This window comes from Hoplias malabaricus, chromosome 16 (genome assembly GCF_029633855.1).
Source record: "Hoplias malabaricus isolate fHopMal1 chromosome 16, fHopMal1.hap1, whole genome shotgun sequence".
NCBI classification, from domain to species: domain Eukaryota; kingdom Metazoa; phylum Chordata; class Actinopteri; order Characiformes; family Erythrinidae; genus Hoplias; species Hoplias malabaricus.
The window spans coordinates 3201148-3222752 of record NC_089815.1 but is presented as its reverse complement, the minus strand read 5'-3'; the positions used below and the strand labels follow the sequence as shown (position 1 = coordinate 3222752).

Sequence of the window (21605 nt, the reverse complement as noted above, 5' to 3'; positions counted from 1 at the left end):
TCCTTCCCTGCCTTCTAGCATGGTGCCTTGAGACTTGCTTGGGAACTGAAAAGCCATCTTAAACACGAGTGGCATGTGCACTGTATTCCTTGTGGTGTTCTGGAAGTGCTCATTCTTGCCTTGTGTAATGGTGATCCCAGACTTTTGCATTTACGTTACTAAAAACAAAGCCCAGGCAAGTGAAAATGTCTTTGGCCTGTCGCAATGATGCAGTGACACTGACGTGGTGGTGGTGTGTTAGTGTGCTGCGCTGGTACATAAAGTGGACGATGAGTGTGGATACAAGGTCGGTGTTCCTAATCCAGTGATCGTTCAGTGTGTATCGATGTGAGTACATTAAGTTAAAATCTCCAGAAACTGGTGGAATCATCTAGTAATCTTTGTACTGCACTCACACGATATAAAATGGCAGATATACTGCATGTTTATGATATTTTCACTTGCCAAGGTACAATTCCTGCAGCATACAACTGTTACTTGAAATGAACTGTGAGGGTTTTGTGAGGGGACATGCTCTGTTTCTCTCAGTTTACCACAAAGTCTCTTGCAGAAGGGAATCAGACTCTGAATTAACACTGATCTCAGCTTTCTTTTTGACCAAGTGTGTGTTTGTGTGTAGGCCTGGCGCCTTCCATCCACGTGTGGGATGCAATGAATAAACAGACGCTGTCAGTCCTGCGCTGCTCCCACGCTAAAGGCGTCGGGTACGTCAACTTCAGTGCCACCGGCAAACTGCTGCTGTCAGTGGGAGTGGATCCAGAACACACCATCACTGTGTGGCGCTGGCAGGAAGGTGTGTGAGTGTGTGACAGTCTCCAAGACTCATGTGTACCCTCCAAAAACCATTGTCTGATAATATCTTTATAAATCTTAAAACAGCGACCATTTTGAGCTTTTTATTACGTGACTGGTCATTGACCTTCCTGCTGACCCTGCAGGAAATAAGGTGAGCAGTAAGGCCGGTCACTCAGACCGAATCTTTGTGGTGGAATTCAGACCGGACTCGGACACTCAGTTTGTGTCAGTGGGGATCAAACACATCAAGTTCTGGACGCTGGTGGGCGGCTCTCTGCTGTATAAGAAAGGAGTGATTGGAGCGGTGGAGGAGGGCAGGATGCAGACGATGCTCTCTGTGGCCTTCGGTGCTGTGAGTAACACAAACGACACAGTGATAAACATTAGAATAATCACCATGGCATTGTCAGGTTATAGTGAAACCAAGGACAGTGACGGTGTCGGACTTGAGGTTAAACAGTATTTGCAGGGTGGGAATGTCAGAAGATTGCATTGAAGGCAGCTTCAGTGTTGGGCATGAACTGTAAATGGCTATTGAGTTGTTTGATGTTGTTGTCACAGATGTATTTTTATTATTATTATTATTTTCAGTAGTAATTACTATTTTAATATAGAGGAGCGTAGTTTAAATTTGTATTTAACTAGGGTAACTAGGGTATAAAGTGTGGTGTGTTCTCCCTGTGTCTGCGTGGGTTTCCTCCGGGTGACTGTCTGTGAAAAGTGTGGTGTGTTCTCCCCGTGTCTGCGTGGGTTTCCTCCGGGTGACTGTCTGTGAGGAGTGTGGTGTGTTCTCCCTGTGTCCGCATGGGTTTCCTCCGGGTGACTGTCTGTGAGGAGTGTGGTGTGTTCTCCCTGTGTCTGCGTGGGTTTCCTCCGGGTGACTGTCTGTGAGGAGTGTGGTGTGTTCTCCCTGTGTCTGCGTGGGTTTCCTCCGGGTGACTGTCTGTGAGGAGTGTGGTGTGTTCTCTCTGTGTCCGCGTGGGTTTACTCCGGGTGACTGTCTGTGAAGAGTGTGGTGTGTTCTCCCTGTGTCTGCGTGGGTTTCCTCCGGGTGACTGTCTGTGAGGAGTGTGGTGTGTTCTCTCTGTGTCCGCGTGGGTTTACTCCGGGTGCTCCGGTTTCCTCCCACAGTCCAAAAACACACGTAGGTAGGTGGATTGGCGACTCAAAACTGTCCGTAGGTGTGAGTGTGTGAGTGAATGTGTGTGTCTGTGTTGCCCTGTGAAGGACTGGCGCCCCCTCCAGGGTGTGTTCCCGCCTTGCGCCCAATGATTCCAGGTAGGCTCTGGACCCACCGCGACCCTGAACTGGATAAGCGCTTACAGATAATGGATGGATGGATATAAAATGGCAGCAATAAATGTACTTAAATACTTAATAACTTTAGTTAGGTTCAGTTCTTTTTAATTGTTTTAATAAATTAATTTGTTGCTTAGCTGTAGATTTGTTTACTCACTAATGCACTTGAGTGGAAATGAAAAAATCCATTGATGGAGTATAATGAGATGACACTTTCCCTTTGTGCTTTAGAATAACCTCACGTTTACGGGTGCCATCAATGGAGACGTGTACGTGTGGAGGGATCATTTCTTGGTGCGTGTGGTGGCTAAAGCTCACACTGGACCTGTGTTCACCATGTATACCACCCTCAGAGACGGCCTTATAGTGACTGGAGGCAAGGAGAGACCGTGAGTCAGCAGTGTGTTTCTGTGCGTGTGCGGTTTTTAAGTGAAAACGAGTGGCTTGTGTTTGTGGGGAACGGTGCGATTAACAGCGTGTGTGACGGTGTGATTTGTCAGGACTAAAGAAGGTGGAGCAGTAAAGCTGTGGGATCAAGAGATGAGGAGGTGTCGAGCGTTTCAGCTGGAGACTGGCCTCCCGGTGGAGAGTGTCCGATCGGTCTGCAGGGGAAAGGTCAGAGTCTCTGCCTACAGCTACAACACAAACTGGCCCTTCAGATTTCATCACACAGAGTTAGTCACTGTATAGTTAAAATGAAAATAGCTTTTAACACATTCACCACTTAGCATTCCAGTGTTGAATAATGAGTAATGATACTCATAGGATTAACTGTATCCAATAATGTTATCCTGGGTGTGAAGGGAACTGTGCCATCTTTGAATTGAAGGGTAAGATCTTAGTGGGGACCAAGGACGGAGAGATCATAGAGGTGGGGGAAAAGAATGCCGCCTCCAACACGATGATAAACGGACACACACAGGGACGTATCTGGGGTCTGGCCACACACCCGTCCAAAGATGTCTTCATCTCAGCGAGTGACGATGGAACCATCCGCATTTGGGACCTGGCAGATAAGGTAGAGTTTTTCATTCGAATGCAGAATCCCCAGCTTATTATCGTTGTGTCGCTGTGCTACTGTGATGTAACAATTAATTAAATAAATATATGATAATTTACATTTACACTGATAATACTATGAGGTCAAAATCTGACACCCACTGGCCCAATGTTTCCGAAATGAAGGGATTCAAATTTGCTGCAGTAACAGCTGAAACCCCTGTGACTCCACTGGTATCCATTGTGATGACAATTTGATTGTTCTGATGTTGGAGGTTGAGAACATTTCACTCCAGAGAAAGCAATCCCACTGCTCCCTGGCCCAATTCTGGGGTGTTTATAGCCCTGTAGCAGACTCATGTGTAGCACAGATCACTCATTAGAACTCAATCTTTGAACAACTTAAAATCATTCCACCACATAAAACTACACAAATACTATCTCCTCCGTTACTTACAAGCACAGACGAGTTTGAGAGAGTTTCTGTTTTAAAGGCTAAGCACCACTTAATGGACCTCCAATGAATATTTGACTTTATTGTAGTTACTGACAGCTATAAGTATGAATTAAAATGAAAATAGCAGCTTAATTTGCTTTAAAACTGACAATTTTATTGAATTGACGGAAAAACCCGAGCTCGCTACGGAAATTCTCGAACGCAACCGTGACGTCACTGGTGGACAACAGCTGAACAACGCCGCGGTAAAACACCGTTATGACTGACTGTTATGACAGTATCTAGCTAAATAACCAACATTATTCATGACAATAGCTTAGCAATAAGCTAAACTCAAATTTAGAGGTACCGTTATTCTTGTAAATGTGATCGAAGTCGAACTCGAATTCATCCGACACTATAAACCTCCGTAATGCAGCTACGTAGCCGAGTATAATCTGAGCCACCGAGTTTAGCGAGTCAAGCTAACGTTAACTAACACCAACTAAAACAGGCGAAGTGAGTGTCCTTACCCTGTTTACCTCCATGTTACAGAGGCTCTTGAACACCTTTCGTTGGTGTCCTTACATGCCCATATTGTTGGAAAAGCGCCAGTGAAATGAGCTACAGATAACGGAGTGAGCGGATGGTCCTTTCCAAAGTGCCCGTTTAAAGTGGACAAATTTAGTCCATTTTCTGGATATTTTGGGATCTTTGGGCCATTTGTGCAGATGTCCCACTGTACATTGAATGATTGCAGCCAAAAACAACACACCTTTTCGTCATTTTGCATTAAATTAAGTGCAGCTTCTAGAGTTGTTGTCCACCATCTACGTCACAGGCAAGACGCCTATTAGAGTTTCCGAACACCGCTGGGGGGGGGGGGACCAACGGTCTTTTAAACCTTATTCCTTCAATTAGTAAGAAATAACATGTTTTCTGACTATCAATAAACACAAGTTAGGAACTCAAATTCCACTGTATTTATTTGTTTGACACTTTCATAGAGCTGCTGCTTAGCCTTCAACACTAAATCCTACAAAACTAATTAGTTTTTTAAATGAGCTCTGAGTCTGTGTTGTCTGGTGAAAGCGTATGGATGCCCACAAGGTCTATTTTGAACACAATCAGTTTTCTGTTCTTTCAGAAACTTTTGAACAAAGTGAGCTTGGGCCACCCAGCCAAGTGCACGGCTTTTAGTCCCAACGGAGAGATGGTATCCATCGGGATGGAGAACGGAGAGTTCATTGTGCTGCTGGTCAACTCACTTACCGTATGGGGCAAGAAACGAGACCGCAGTGTGGCTATTCAGGACATACGGTAAGACCACACGACAAAGGAACATTATTAAGCTCTGAGCCTGCAAGAGCCCTTCATTAATGACATCAACTCTGTTATTAATGGCAGCAGGTTGGTGCAACATCTAGTGGCGCTCTCGCACAACTCCACGGTCCTGGGGTGGTGGGTTCAATCCCTGCCTTGGGTCACTTTCTATAAGGAAAAATGTGTGAAAGTGTCCATAGATGTGAGCGTGTGATGCCGTTACAGACTGGCATCCTGTCCAGGATGTGTCCCTGCCTTGCACCCAGTGATTCCGGGTGGGTTTCAGACTCGCTGCGACCCTGAGCAGGAGTGATTCATTTACATATTGTTTACATGACGCACGCCATAATTCATGCAGATGTTTCCATCATGAGGAATTCAGAGGCTCCTGAGCCAATAGCTGTGCTCTTAGGCGGAGCTTGAGGTTGAGCAGTGAGTTGACTACTCCCCCTACTGACCGAGTTTAAGAGTTAAAATTACCACCGTGGTCCCCTGTCACAAAATATAAACACTCTTCAAAAACGCATACCTTCACAGGACAAGGAAAAACAGACAGTGGATTGTTTCTGATGCTCTGTATTTCCCGATTCTTGAAATACAAGATGGAAACCTCGACCACCAGGCCTCTGTGTGTGTTTATGTGTTCAGGTTCAGTCCTGATAACCGCCTGCTCGCCGTGGGCTCTGTAGAGAGTGCGGTAGATTTCTACGACCTCACGCTGGGACCTTCTCTCAACCGCATCGGCTACTGCAAAGACATCCCGGGTTTCGTCATCCAGCTCGACTTCTCTGCTGACAGCAAGTTCATCTCGGTCAGTGCCCTGTGCGCTAACGGCTTTATTACCCATTTTATCGTTTAGTTTTTCAGGTTGGTCTTATTTATACAACTACAAGTGATAATCCTGTCAGTAATGGGTGCATGCAGCACATGAGTCACAACAAATAAGCGGACAAACCGGCCGTTTACTGTCAGCTAATGGCTGCAGATAATCCGCAGAGGGATTAGGGGATGTCAGAATAAAGCTTCCATAATCTGAATCAGTGATTTAACTCAAACAAAAGGAAGTTCTACTCGGTGCATCACACCATAGACTCATTTTAGGGCATCGTTATGGTACAGCCAACAGTATTCAGTTGATAGAATTTTATTGTCTTATAATAATAATGTTTATTACAACCAAGAAGTTAATTAAATATAAGAAACACTGTATTTCCAAACATTTGTGGAGACCTGCTTAGATTTCCGGGGTATACTCCTATAGTCTACATTTGGCATAGTGGCCTTAAGGCAAAGGCTTATATACAATTGCCCCAGAGGCCCCAAGTCAGTTTGGTCGACTTCACCATCATTGAGAACCTTAGTCATTTGATAGGAAACGTTATGTTTGGATGGAAGACAATCTGCCTCTTCCTCTGAATGGGATTTGGGGGAGCTTCCTGATTGGAGGTTGTGGGTTCGATTCCCGCTCCGAGTGACCGTCTGTGAGGAGTGTGGTGTGTTCTCCCTGTGTCTGCGTGGTTTTCCTCTGAGTGACTGTCTGTGAGGAGTGTGGTGTGTTCTTCCTGTGTCTGTGTGGGTTTCCTCCGGGTGACTGTCTGTGAGGAGTGTGGTGTGTTCTCTCTGTCTGTGTGGGTTTCCTCCGGGTGACTGACTGTGAGGAGTGTGGTGTGTTCTCCCTGTGTCTGCGTGGTTTTCCTCTGAGTGACTGTCTGTGAGGAGTGTGGTGTGTTCTTCCTGTGTCTGTGTGGGTTTCCTCCGGGTGACTGTCTGTGAGGAGTGTGGTGTGTTCTTCCTGTGTCTGTGTGGGTTTCCTCCGGGTGACTGTCTGTGAGGAGTGTGGTGTGTTCTCTCTGTCTGTGTGGGTTTCCTCCGGGTGAGTGTCTGTGAGGAGTGTGGTGTGTTCTCCCTGTCTGTGTGGGTTTCCTCCGGGTGACTGTCTGTGAGGAGTGTGGTGTGTTCTTCCTGTGTCTGCGTGGGTTTCCTCCGGGTGACTGTCTGTGAGGAGTGTGGTGTGTTCTTCCTGTGTCTGCGTGGGTTTCCTCTGAGTGACTGTCTGTGAGGAGTGTGGTGTGTTCTCTCTGTCTGTGTGGGTTTCCTCCGGGTGAGTGTCTGTGAGGAGTGTGGTGTGTTCTCCCTGTGTCTGTGTGGGTTTCCTCCGGGTGACTGTCTGTGAGGAGTGTGGTGTGTTCTTCCTGTGTCTGCGTGGGTTTCCTCCGGGTGACTGTCTGTGAGGAGTGTGGTGTGTTCTCCCTGTGTCTGTGTGGGTTTCCTCCGGGTGACTGTCTGTGAGGAGTGTGGTGTGTTCTCCCTGTGTCTGCGTGGGTGTCCTCCGGGTGACTGTCTGTGAGGAGTGTGGTGTGTTCTCCCTGTGTCTGCGTGGGTGTCCTCCGGGTGACTGTCTGTGAGGAGTGTGGTGTTTTCTCCTTGTCTCTGAATGGGTTTCCTCCAGGTGACTGTCTGTGAGGAGTGTGGTGTGTTCTCCCTGTGTCTGAATGGGTTTCCTCTGGGTGCTCCGGTTTCCTCCCACAGTCTAAAAACACACGTTGGAAGGTGGATTGGAGACTCAAAGTGTCCGTAGGTGTGAGTGTGTGTGTGTGTTGCCCTGTGAAGGACTGGCGCCCCCTCCAGGGTGTATTCCCGCCTTGCAGCCAATGAGCCCAGGTAGGCTCTGGACCCACTGTAACCCTGAACTGGATAAGGATTGCAGATAATGAATGAATGAATGTAAGTTGATGATGACGTTCATTCTCTGGTTCCTCTCCAGGTTTCTACAGGTAATTATAAGCGGCAGGTGCACGAGGTGCCCAGTGGTAAAGTGGTGATTGAGCAGGTCATTACAGACAGGATCACCTGGGCTACCTGGACCAGGTAAAACATACTACACTTCTACAGCCATTTCTCTCACAGAGGGTGTGTTTTAATGATGGCGCGTGTATTGTATAATCAGTTTAATCTCTGTTGCTCTCTGCAGCGTCCTTGGGGACGAGGTGTTGGGCGTTTGGCCGAGGAACGCAGACAAAGCCGATGTGAACTGCGCCTGTGTCTCTCACGCTGGACTCAACATAGTGACTGGAGATGACTTTGGCCTGGTTAAGCTCTTTGACTTTCCCTGCCCTGAGAAATTTGTAAGCACTATTTTATATTAAGTTAATAGTGAGGCATGAATTTTCATAGCCATACAGGAAAACACCTTCTGCATCTTTAACTTTGGATTGTCAAATGTGATCTTAAATCATTACCTAGGACTTAGCTAAATATAATATAGGACAATATAATACAAAAATAAAATACGAAAAAAGTCGTAATTTGGTGATCTATTATTCTGGTCTTATCTGACAGAATATCAGATTATTAGCCATGTGAAATATGCAAAAATATTTGAATTTGCCCCTGGTTTCCTGTTTCTGCTTCTTTGCCTAATGCTACAACTGCGAAGCTAACAATGCTAACAAACACTAGAGGGTCATCCACTTAATTAAAATATTTACAAAGTCATAATTTGGTGATCTATTATTCTGATCTTATCTGACAGAATATCAGATTATTAGCCATGTGAAATATGCAAAAATATTTGAATTTGCCCCTGGTGTCCAGGTTCTGCTACAACTGCGAAGCTAACAATGCTAACAAACACTAGAGGGTCATCCACTTAATTAAAATATGAAAAATGAAAATACTACTTCTATTCTTCTCGCCAGCTGCTCAAACCACACACTTGTCAGTTTTATTTAGGACACAATTTTGAAAACCGTTTTAGAGTCTTCTGGGTTGCAGTGTTTATTAACAATATTAGCCGTTTAGCTCCAGTGCTAAGTTTCAAGTAGCATTTGGCTGATGACTACATTAAGGATAAGTGGGAGGAAAGTGTGTAAATTACAGTTGTAACATGAACTATTCCTTTAAAGGTGAAACCAGTGAACTTTTAAGACTAAGTGTTATAACTGCGTCTTTTCCGTCTCTCAATCTCAGGCCAAACACAAGCGCTACTTTGGACATTCGGCTCATGTGACCAACATTCGCTTCTCCTTCGATGATAAATATGTGATCAGCGTCGGAGGCAACGACTGCAGGTGAAAATCCAGAAAGCATCATTTAAAATCTTTCTTAATCTAGCCTCATAAATCTTGACGTTTACTTGTTGTGGATTTTCGATCTTACTCAATTATTCTCTCTCTACTTCTTCTTGATTCCTCCCTTCCTCACTCCCTCTGCTCGCCATCGCCCCCTTCATCCCCATCTCTCACCCTCTCTGTCCCTTCTATCCCTTCCTTTCCTCCTTCATTCCCTTTCTCTTACCTTCCACCCCACCCTTCACACTCTCACCTTTCCCTCTTTCTACTCTCCACCGTCTGTGACTTTCTCCCTCAGTGTATTTGTATGGAGATGCCTGTGAAAAGAGCCAGCCTATAGTAAACAAGCGTCAATCAAGAGGGATTCCTCCCAATACCTCCACTATCTGAATGCTGCACACCTCCTATGCTGCATTGGCTCGCAGTGTGTGTGGATGGGTTCAAACCTCAGCTCGAGGTTTGCTCGTTCTACAGTAGAAACAGTGTGTGTCTGTCACCATTCCGTCAAGTGTAATGTTTACGTTCTCATGTACTTAAGAAAAAAAAATCATGCCAATATTTCAAAAGAGATAAATGTATTATTATTCTTTTTAATTTTGACATAAAGTGCCTTAAATACACTGCTGAATTTTGCCCACTAAATGGTTATGATGCATATCTGGTGCTATATGGAACATGTCGATTTAGGGCTTTGAATGGTCTGTAAAACTTCATCACATTATGCAAATTTGTTTTTTTTTACTTAATTTTTTACATTATGGTCAGATTTATCCAGTTAATATTGTTCTTCCTCATCAGTAATATATCAATATAAATATATAAATATATCCAAAAAAAAACCGGGGACTCAGGAGCCTGCCAAAGGCGTAAGTACTGTAACGGAATATTTGTAGATGTTATTTTCAGTGTGCTATTTTTGTTAAAAGATCATGTTTATTTTTTACGTGTGTGCGTACGTGTTTCTGTACGAAGTGTGCGACCCGGTCGGTCGGTCTTGCGGTCTCACAGATGATACAGAAAAAATAAAAATGCAAAAAAAAAAAATAGTCTCATAACTATTACGTAGTGAGAAACCAGTGTAATGACGTTGTCCGCCGAAGTCCGTGTTGCGATGCGCTGTTTGTAGCCAATGGTGTGATGGCAGATGTGTCTATTGTGTACAGATAACGATAAACAATATCTGTAATTTCTATGTTTGTTTTTGTAACCTACAGCTAATACGTAACTGAAAAATCAATGCATGAGTTGGACGGTTCTGATCTGTGTAATGTTCTAATAATGTTAAAGTTCAAAAGATGGGTGAATGGTATTAATGCGAAATACAAAAATATATTTATTTTACAATTAAATGAAGACGCTTGAGGATCCACAGTAGTGGTGTTTTGTTTTGTGAGGAACTGACAGGTTAACTGTGATTAAATGGTTCATATACATTATGTGGCCAAAAGTTTGTGGACACTTGTTCATACGGTGATGGAATTGAGGTCTGAGAACCTCAGGTTAGAGTTAGCCATAAAAGTCTAAAGTATTGCGTGGAGCTTTATGATTCCTGAGAACACAGTTCCACTGTTCCACAGCATAGTGCTTGACATTGGGCTCATGTGCAGCTGCTCCTCAGCATCTCCTTTCATTTGATGTGTTTCTGTGAAGCTGAAACACCAGTAAAGTGTAGCAACATTTGCTACCAGCAGATGGCAGTGTATGGCAGGTTGTAGCTAACTGGAAAGAACCAAATGTTCCCTCATGTATACAAAGTGATCACAAGATTAAAACCACTGACAGGTGAAATGAAAACGGTTAATTAGCTCATTACATTGAGCACCTGTTAAGGGGCGGGGCTTACTCTAGGGAAGCACTGTAGGTCTGAGGATAACTCGTAGAGGCCGTGTGATGCTCTGGGCTGCTGAGGAACCTTAGGATCTTACAGACTATATCCACCCCTTCATGGCAACAGTATGCCCTAATGACAGTAGCCTCCTTGACCGAGATAATGCACCCTGCCACTCTGCAACAGATTGCTCAGGAATTGTTTCACAAAAATAATAACGATTTCAAGATCTGGCCTTGGCTTCCACATTAGAGACAGCCGTGTTTCAACGTAGAAGCTCCTGAGATTCAGTGCCAGGACACAGCAGTGTTGGGTAAAGGTGCACAAAAGGAAACGCTGAAACATTGCGTGACACCTGCGTGTAGCTTCTGTTCTTTCTGACGTTGACAGATTGAAGCTGAAATGCCACACATCCTGTTCTAATGACATCTGAAACTAATCACTTCACAATGAGCTGGGATTATTCCACACCACACTCTGCATTCCTATACACACCCACAGCACTGCGCGGGTGTGTGTGTGTGTGTGTGTGTGTGTCTATATATATAGTGTTCTCCACAGGAGGAAAAATAAAAACAGGCCAAAGGTTTGGTTTTGGTTCCAAAAGACACTAATGAATTTTCCCTCCACAAATTCAGGCAATTAAAATGATGTGGTGAGAAAATATCAGGACACTGTGGTTGACCCAGGGCCTGTAAATAAGAGAAAAAAATCAATGATTTGGAGCACCAACTTCCATCCAATCAGAAAAAAGGGGCGTATCCACTCACCTTGCAAGTATTCCTTTTGTGTCATTTTCTTTAACATCCTACAGAAAAAGATATACGTCTCCAGAATGATTATCCAGCTTGATGTTGCAAGTTTCATATGTTAATAAGTTATTACCTAATTAAATATGCATTTAATATGTCACATTACATAGTGTTTTGGAGCAAAAAACTGTGTTCTTCTTTGGTTTAACCAAATTCATTTTCATCAATCTGCATTTTTTCACTACAGTACCCAGCATGCACTCTGCTAGGATAACAAATAACTGACTGTTAGCATAGCTATTGATGTAGGTTGCATTTGAAATGTCATAAATGCTGTCTACTGAGGCTCCTCCACTTGATTTTTGTGGACAGAATATCTTACACTATGGGTCATATCAGCATGGAAAGAAAATGATAGAAGTATGTAACAGCAATTTGGTGGACTCAGCTAAGTTTGTGTACAAATGTAGATTTAGGTTAGAATATTTTTTTTCTGACCAGAAATAGCCAGAGTTTATAATTCCAACTAGCAACTATTAAAATATTATGTTCCTGGCAATACCTATGACTGTCAATTGACCTATGACCCAACATTGTCAAATTTGCAGATGACACTGCTGTCGTGGGTCTGATCTCTGGCAATGACAAAATGGTCTTTCTGTAATAGATTAAACACCTCGACAGCTGGTGCCAGAATAATACTTTCCTCTTTAATATCAGCAAGAAAAGAGCTGATGGACCGCAAGAATCGAGAGAGAGACAATTTCAGGTACCTTGGAGTTTGCATCTTGTTATGGTCATGCCACACTTCCTGGCAAAAAGGCTGATTAAATTCTTTATCACCTCAAAAGTCTAAGGGAATTCAGACTTTCCTCAAAAATCCTGCAGAACTTTATACCTGCACCATAGAAATTAAGAGAAAAAACAAAAATTACAGCCACGCTGTGTTGCACCATGGTCCTGGAGATATGTTGCCTCACTTCACTGTGTATTTGTAAATAGCTGGAGTGAAAATAAAGCCTGTAAACCTGAAACAGCACCGGCGAGCTCTCCAGAGGGGGGGTGCATTCAGCTGAGTGCATCATAAGGAGAGAGCTTCTTGACCTGCAGACCATCTACAAAAAGCATTGCTGGACCAAGGCCAGCAAAGCTGTGAAGAGTTAGGGTTAGGATGATATCAGGCTCACAACAGCAGACTCTTATCTCTGTGGTGTTCATGGAAGCACTTTTGCTTACTGAAGGCAAATACAGAGATGATGAGGAGGAGCTACTGTCCTCGAGCTGTTCAGGCTCTGAAACAAGACTGTAACTAGGACTTCCTCAAACATATACATCACACACAGGCCTTTTTCTCTGATCATTTTTCTTTATACCTCGTTAATCACTTTTCTTATAATCTAATAACCACATAATTGCACAGCACTATTTTGCATTTTAGATTTAATAACTCATCTATACACTGCAAACCAGCCGTTAAATTATTCATTTCTTTGTGTATTTTGTGTTATGTTGCTTTACCATAGATTTTAAGCTAAATAATTACCTCTGCATAGTTTTTATTCCCTATCTATATTTGTATCTTAATGTTTGACGTGAGCAGGCAGTTATCACATTTTACTGCTAGCTGTAACATCAGTGACAATGTCTGTGATAAATAAAGTTTAACGTGTTAAATAAACTAAGACGAGATTAAGACTAAGAGATAAAGAATATCATTCCAAACACTGCGCTCTCACATTCAGCACAAAGCACTTTTTCTAAACTGGTTCTGAACTTAAGTACACGTCAAGTTTACAAGAGAATTAGCAAGGTTTAAGCTGTTCTGTCTGACAGGAGTACACCTTTAAGGTTGGGTTAGTTGTATCACAATAGATTTTAAACAGAGTCAAACAGAGGGCAAGGGATCAGTGAAGACAGTTCACAAAGACAGCATTTCAAACTGCACACATGTAAGTAGTATTAGTATGCAGCTAGTGGTATTCACGTCGTCTTTACATAACTTTGAGCACGTCACAGCCAGCCACACATTCCCCTGGTCGTAAAGACGAAGACACTTCTAAGGACTGCAGATTTTATTGCATCTTTATTCACCATCTGCTTTCTGTAAAAAAAAAAGCTACAATATGTTCAGCTTCACTCTTGCACTTTTTAAAACTTTTTAAAGCCAATGTCCATTCATTTACATGAATGCGTGGGTTTCCTCCGGGTGACTGTCTGTGAGGAGTGTGGTGTGTTCTCCCTGTGTCTGCGTGGGTTTCCTCCGGGTGACTGTCTGTGAGGAGTGTGGTGTGTTCTCCCTGTGTCTGCGTGGGTTTCCTCCGGGTGACTGTCTGTGAGGAGTGTGGTGTGTTCTCCCTGTGTCTGTGTGGGTTTCCTCCGGGTGACTGTCTGTGAGGAGTGTGGTGTGTTCTCCCTGTGTCTGTGTGGGTTTCCTCCGGGTGACTGTCTGTGAGGAGTGTGGTGTGTTCTCTCTGTGTCTGTGTGGGTTTCCTCCGGGTGACTGTCTGTGAGGAGTGTGGTGTGTTCTCTCTGTGTCTGTGTGGGTTTCCTCCGGGTGACTGTCTGTGAGGAGTGTGGTGTGTTCTCCCTGTGTCTGCGTGGGTTTTCTCCCACAGCACAAAAAAAAACACACATTGGTAGGTGGATTGGTGACTCAAAAGTGTCCGTAGGTGTGTGTGTGAGTGAATATGTGAGTGTGTGTGTGTTGCCCTGTGAAGGACTGGCGCCCCCTCCAGGGTTTATTCCCACCTTGCGCCCAATGATTCCAGGTAGGCTCTGGACCCCCCGCGACCCTGAACTGGATAAGGGTTACAGATAATGAATGAATGAATGACACCTACATAAGTTTTATAGACGTACATACAGGTTTATGCCATTTGTAATTCAGTGTTTATATAAATAGGTGTTAGGAACTTGAAATTATAACATTAATAAAAATTTTTTTTTTTTTTAAAAACTACAAAAAGTGCAAGAGTCTGATGCGGCACATGCTGTAGCTTCTTGTCAGTCCGCAGGTTCTGAAGATAAAAAAAATAAATCAGCTATGTCCCACGGCTAAAGCTGGGTTCAAAGCGCAAGGCCCATCTGGCGAATGGAAGTGGAACAGCTGAAAGAGACGGGAGAAGGATTTGGGGGCCCCCAGAGGAGGGGGGGCTCAAGGGGCCACACTCACCTGCCTCCACCTGCTTTAGATGCATGAAGCTCTTCTGCAGGACTTGGCCGTTTATTCAACCAAACAGAAATCAGCTCTCTCAGCTGTGATGTTTGTCAATGGATGGGACTGAGCACCTGGATTGGAAAAGATTGGAATGAGGAGAGAGAAAAAATTGAGCAAAGTTTAAACATGTGTGTGCATGTGTGTGTGTGTGTGTGTGTGTGTGTGTGCGTGTGCACATGAGATAGTGAGCAAGAGAGAAACAGACAGAGTGAGAGAGAGAGAGAGAAAGCACTTACATCCCATAATTTGAAGGGAAAATAATGCAAAATATATAACAGCTATGTTGCACATATGTTTAGGAGAGATACCAGAGTTGTTAGGTGTTAAATTATTAACAAAAATGAATGAAACTGCCATAGTCTCCTCTACAGTGCCCTCTACATTTAAAAGTTCAAAGACAACCGTTTAATTAGTGCTATTTTAAGGTGTACTCTGTGGGTACTCAGGACACGGGCATCAGCTACACAGGTATAAAGTTCCCAACAGTGTAACAACGTAGATTTCCTATAGATTATCCTCAGTATCATACTTTTTCCAGTTATTATTCCAGTCTTTTGGAACATATTGCAGGCCTCAAATTAAAAATGTGTGAATATTGGCCAAAAACCAATGAGGTTTATCCATTTGAACATTAATTATCTTGTCTTTGTAGTGTGTTCAATAGAACAGAGGTTGAAAAGGATTTGCAAATCATCGAATTCTGTTTTTATTTACGTTTTACACAACGTCCCAACTTCATTGGAACTGGGGTTGTAGAAGACAGTGTGTGTGAGTGAGTGAGTGAGTGTGTGTGTGTGTGTGTGTTTGTTTGTGTGAGTGAGAGAGTGAGAGTCACGTCTCTTACAAACAGAATGTGCTGCTGAATGTCTGACATTTTCAGTCGACGAATTCTCACTTGACTAATAACTGTAATTCAAAACAGCATCACTGTGGACACGTCAAATTAACTTGTGATGAGCCAAGTAAGATAGAAGCTGTTCTTTTGTTAGGTTTTGACATTGGACTTTCACTTTAACCTTTTTTTCCCAAAAAGAAATTTCTGAAGCATGCCGTCCAATCCATGCAAGTGTTCACGTGTGAAATAATCACTTTCCTTTGTGCAACATTTGTCAAAGCTACGTTGTAGAATTAGAAATTTATTCATTGATTTATTATTGTTCATGGGCAGCACGGTGGCGCAACAGGTTAGCAGGTTTGATTACCACTCCGGGTAATTGTCTGTGAGGAGTGTGGTGTGTTCTCCCTGTGTCCGTGTGGGTTTTCTCTGGGTGACTGTCTGTGAGGAGTGTGGTGTGTTCTCCCTGTGTATGCGTGGGTTTCCTCCGGGTGCTCCGATTTCCTCCCACAGTCCAAAAACACACGTTGGTAGGTGGATTGGCGACTTAAATGTGACCATAGGTGTGAGTGTGTGAGTGAATGTTTGAGTGTGTGTTGCCCTGTGAAGGACTGGCGCCCCCTCCAGGGTGTATTCCCGCCTTGCGCCCAATGATTCCTGGTAGGCTCTGGACCCACCGTGACCCTGAATTGGATAAGCGGTTACAGACAATGGATGGATGGATGGATTATTGTTTGTACGAGTGAAAACTCCTTGTGTTGTACTTTGTACTGTTGTACTTTTATTTTTTGACTAGTTTTTCTTTGATGCATTGCGTGGTGTAATTATACTGGATTATATTTTTCACTCTATTTCTGAACGCTGCTGCTACACTTACATTGATCTATTATGGGATAATTAGGCAAAGTCATGCTAAATATCCTGGTGCTTTTTAAAGATTAAATATACCACTATACTTGATTCATCTTATTTAAACAGGCAGATTTTTCATTTACCAGGTTTACATGCTGTTTTTTTTCCCCATAATAAATTGAATGTTATTTATTGGGCTATGCCTTATACAAAGTACTTGAGGTGTTTCATACAGACATTAAGAAAAAAATGTCTGTAGCAGACAGCAGCTGAGTGTCAAATTCATTCTTTCTCTATCTCTGGACATGACAGGAAAAACCTGAGGCGCAATGCTAATGCTAACAATGCTAACAACTAAAGGATTTATTTACTCACAGCAGTCTGGAAATAACACTGTGTATACATGTAAAAAAGTGCAACTCTATAATGTCATATTTAGCCCATGAGGACATTTTGTCTTTTCTATTTTTTAAGAAGAAATAGAAGAGCCAGTATTGAAACAGCCTGCTAACATGCTAAGTCCACACACTGCACAGGAAAACACCAAAATAAGCTAAATCCCATCTCAATATACGCCATGACTTTAAAATGACCTCCTAGTTTCTTCACTCATTGTCCTTTTTATCAGCTCCACTGACCATACAGGTTAAAATTGTAATTCTACATTTAGAGGCTGTAGTCAGTTTGTTGCTCTGCATACATTTCACTCTGGTCCTCAGTGGTCAGGACCTCTACGGTACCACACAGAGAAGGTATGTTGCGTTGTTCTGGTACGAGTGGATCAGATACAGCAGTTGCTGCTGGAGTTAACACTATGGCCACACAATAAAAAAATATATTAAAAAACAAATAATAAACACATTAAAACTAAAACAGCAGCAGCATTTTTGCAATCACTGCTTTATTTTTATATTCAGCCGTTCTTGTAAATGCCAGGAAAATGTATCTGTACAACAGAAATTCAATAAATTTTAAATACAAATGTTCCGTTCTAACTCCTATATCTTCTCACACACTCTGTGTGTGTTGTGCAGTTTTCCTGCACACTCGTGTCCAGTTATCAGCAGAGCTTAGAAGCTCTTTAATTAAAACCTCTGCCCAGAGTGATAGGACATATGGCCCCAGATCTGCAGTGAGATTACTGCAGTCTCCAACATTAACAGGCAACTGATGCAATTCCTTCTCCATAATGTGTTCTCTGTGCGTCCTCAAAGCACCTTTAAATGAGTTGCAGTACACACACACACACACACAGGCTACACATTAACTCACATACACACAAAACACACATACTCTCTCTTTGCGGAGCTGATAAAAGTTGAAAAAAACAGGCATACCCTTTTTTTCCGGCGCTATCTCATTTTCTGAATAAATATGTGGCCATGCAGCACCTGTTCAGTTCATAATGAGCAACCACTGGTGCTCAAACTAACTCCTACCTAACAATCTCCTCCGGGAACATTACATAATGGAATATTGCTGTGAGGATTTTATAGCATCCAGCCACAAGAACATTGGTGAGATCAGATACTGATGCAGGATGATTCTGGATCACACACTACTCCTAATCCTTATGTTCCATCACCTCAGAGAAGGCAGCTTCACTGCTCCACAAACAAATGTAAAAGGCCCTTCAGCTGATGCTCTGCCTTAAGCACGGTGGACTATACAACAAGAATAATGGTGTCCACAATGGACGCACCTTAAGCATTATTTCGACAGGTGTTGCAGTCAGATAAGTGCCTGATTCCGTGTGATTACCAACGGTACGTAGCACAGTAAAGTACATCCAAACTGGACAAACTGCTGTTGTTGACAGTAGAAAAGTAAAATATGAGAATCACTGAAATTATACAATGTGAGAGCTGAGAATATAATTCTTTCTGTCTCTGGAAGACGTTCTACTTTTTCTCTGCACCGTGCTCTGTTTTTTTATCCGACGCAGGTTGGGTTTTGTGTTGTAACTCGTGGATAATGGCCCCTGGTGGCGCAGACATATTGCGTGGAATAAGAATTATATCCTCTTGCAAATATGAGCTTAATGCGAACCGTCTAATGGCTGACTACACGCCCACAGCCAGGAGGATGAGGAAGGAGCAAAGCCACGGGAGACTTAATACCATGCTTCACCCAAAACATAAAAGCTGCACCCAATTAAGATGTACTGAAACCCGAGAGTGTGTTCGCAGTGGCTGTCTCAGATTAACAAATGAGATAACACAGTCATAGGGAACAGTTTGAATACAACACCCCCCCGAACTGAGTGACATGTTTTGTTGCTTTGACGGCACATCATTTCTATTTACACTAAACGGCCATATATTTTCGGACACCTGCTTGTCCAACATTTCTTCTGAAATGAAGGGTGCTTACTAGATGTTTGTCCCTGTTTGCTGCAGTAACCGTTTGTACTCTTCTGGGAAAGCTGCACACTTGATGATGGAACATCTCAAGAACATTAGACCTTAATTGATTAGTTCTGGATCAAAAACGCTCATCCAAATAATGCCACAGATATTGGATGACACTCCATCTCTCCAGAGAACACAGTCGTGCCACTTCAGAGTCCAGTGCTGAACAGCTTTGTATTATGACTTTTTTAGCCGTTCCAGCGCATGTTCAATTAAGCAAATGAATAGTAATTATTTATTCAAATATATAGAAGTGAGGTTTCTGTAGACGATGTGAACTTAAAGCAACACTAGGTAGTATTTTTACTTTAAAATGACTGCTTCAAAATCATTGTGATGCTCAACTGGCCTGTACTAGGGAGAACAGAGCCTCTGTTTTTGCTACTCTGGACTCAGCACTGCAGAAACCACACTATGTAACTAATAGTGGAGGGTAGGATAAGATAAGTTAACACTTTATTAACCCCAAATAAATTGCAGCACAGCTGTGACTGGCAGCAGCACTGAGCAAAGCCAGATGATCCAGATTAAGGAACCCCGCCCCACTTTATTTCAGGACTGTGCTATAAAACTGTATTAAACTCTGCAACTGTAGGGGGAGCCCAAGAGCAAAAAAAAAAAAAAAGTAAAATCTCACTTAGTGTTGCTTTAAATCATTGAAATACGTCATTTGACCAGCTGCTCATCATATCGTTGCTGTCTGGAGCCCACACTGGTTTGAATGTATAAATAGGTGAACACAGGTGATGGTGGGGGGTTACAGTGACCTCCATCCAAAGAGAGGAAAAAGCTTTCTGCCCTGTTTCCTTGAAGCTCTACACCGTTACCTGAGTCCCCTTCTCTAATTATCCTGATCACTGCTCACTTTTACATGAACCAGACAGTGTTTCTCACTGTGATGGGGAACCAGCTGTAAACCACCATAAATACATCAACAGGAACGTTGGCATATATCCAGCTTCTCGTTTTTCATATTACTGCTGTTGGAACCAAACCTTATATCTTCATTGTGCCTTCGTTTTCTGACATAATCCAAAACTCCCAGCTGCTTATTACACCTTATGAAAATCTCATGATGGATTGATAGAAGGAAATGTTCGGAATCCATTCCAATTTTCCCCTTTTTTTGAAAGGTTCCTGTTTTGAAGACACAATGTTTGATCTGGACACTTCAGGAGAGCCTTGGCCGCCAGATTCCAGACCCCAACCATATGGTCCTGCTGAGTATGTAAAAAGACCAGGTGTGTGTTTGCATTGCTTAGAAGTAAGAGAGAGTGAAACTCCACCATCAATTGGGTCAACTCCCAGCCACAGGTAAAACCTGACTCCCTGAGAAAGTGCACCCTCGAGAACTTCAAAGCTGCCTCTTTGTTTCTACACTACTTGAGCGTCCATATAAAACTTGCTTTTTTTGCATTTAACCTTGATTCCTGACTGGACTCGCTGCTGCGGGAAATGCATAACCCATGACGTTGGCATTCATAAAATGCAAAAGATACAGATCTCCGCAATGTTGCAATGCACAGGGGGCCAAGCACTAACATGCTCCAGCGGAGATGGAAATGCAGGCTCCTAGAACTAGAAAGTCCACTTCTGTGTATTAGCATTCCTGAGTCATAGCACTTTTCTTTCTTACGTTGGGCCGTTGAATGCCTCACAGGAGGATGTCTTTGTGCTTTACTCAGCAGCTATTGTAAGGAAACCCAAGGAAAGAGAGAGAAAGTGTTGGGGTCTGTGACGTCAGACTTAAGTGTTATAATCCACACAGGATGTAACTTAGGTCGCTCGTTCAGTTACAAGTAGCATAAGGACAAATATAAGCACCCTATTCATGCAGAGGAAATGCTAAAGCGCGAATAGTTCCAGCACTGTTGTCAAATCTGACACCATGTGGCTGGTAAAAGGAGTGGATGAGTGAGTGTTTCAAGTATTTAATGACTTCTGAAAGAGCACAGCAGCTCAGAACTGGATTTACAGGATCGAAATAACACTTTCAGATGTTCTCTACGACATGACAAGGCAGAGCACCATTAGTCAAAAAAAAAAACTTGCCTTAACCACATCAAAACACGTGCCCAGGACACCCACGCACATTACGTTAAAGAGGGCAATGCCAAATACAAATCAAACTGGGCAGAACTGGATCTGCATCAACATGCCCCTTAACGGACGCCTTCACACTCCTTTGGTAAACAATAATGTATACAACAATATTTCAAGTCCAGTTTAGTTGACAGAGATGCATTTAGTCGATTTACCGGATGCAGCCTGGACACATGAAACTATGACAAAAAAAAGAAAGCCCATATCAACGTAAGCAGCCCTCTGTTTTTCGTCCTGACTGAAAGATTGTGACAGGATAATTACAGTAAAGCGTTTGTCCACATTGTATGATTTGGCCTTTGGCTACAGGCCTCAACACTTTGATGATGATGATGAAGTGGCCAAGAGTTCTTTCACTGAAAATAGATATCTTTGTCATTAGGAAACTGCTGGAAGATTAATGAAGCTTTTTTTCTTGACGTGATTTTGTTTAGAAATATTGTGCTGCCTTTTTGTTGATGTAACAAATTAAATCATAAATATCTTGGGCATTCGTTTATGTGTGGATATGTGGGTTTGGGGCGGCACGGTGGCACAGCAGGGACCTGGAGGCTGTGGGTTCGATTCCCGCTCCGGGTGACTGTCTGTGAGGAGTGTGGTGTGTTCTCCCCGTGTCTGCGTGGGTTTCCTCCGGGTGACTGTCTGTGAGGAGTGTGGTGTGTTCTCCCTGTGTCTGCGTGGGTTT

General features: G+C 43.1%; 1 protein-coding gene across 1 annotated transcript in view; it reads left to right on the top strand.

Annotated features, from left to right (window-relative positions):
• Positions 1-10222, top strand: part of eml6 (EMAP like 6) — a 46089-nt gene extending 35867 nt beyond the window's left edge. Inside the window, exons 33-43 of the mRNA XM_066647282.1 lie at positions 620-793; positions 939-1147; positions 2326-2483; positions 2595-2709; positions 2924-3112; positions 4677-4849; positions 5501-5663; positions 7617-7720; positions 7824-7977; positions 8822-8922; positions 9221-10222. Of these exons, the coding sequence (XP_066503379.1) occupies positions 620-793; positions 939-1147; positions 2326-2483; positions 2595-2709; positions 2924-3112; positions 4677-4849; positions 5501-5663; positions 7617-7720; positions 7824-7977; positions 8822-8922; positions 9221-9245 (1565 nt within the window). The 3' untranslated portion in view covers positions 9246-10222. The remainder of the gene's footprint in view (positions 1-619; positions 794-938; positions 1148-2325; positions 2484-2594; positions 2710-2923; positions 3113-4676; positions 4850-5500; positions 5664-7616; positions 7721-7823; positions 7978-8821; positions 8923-9220) is intronic.
• Positions 10223-21605: the final 11383 nt, after the last annotated feature.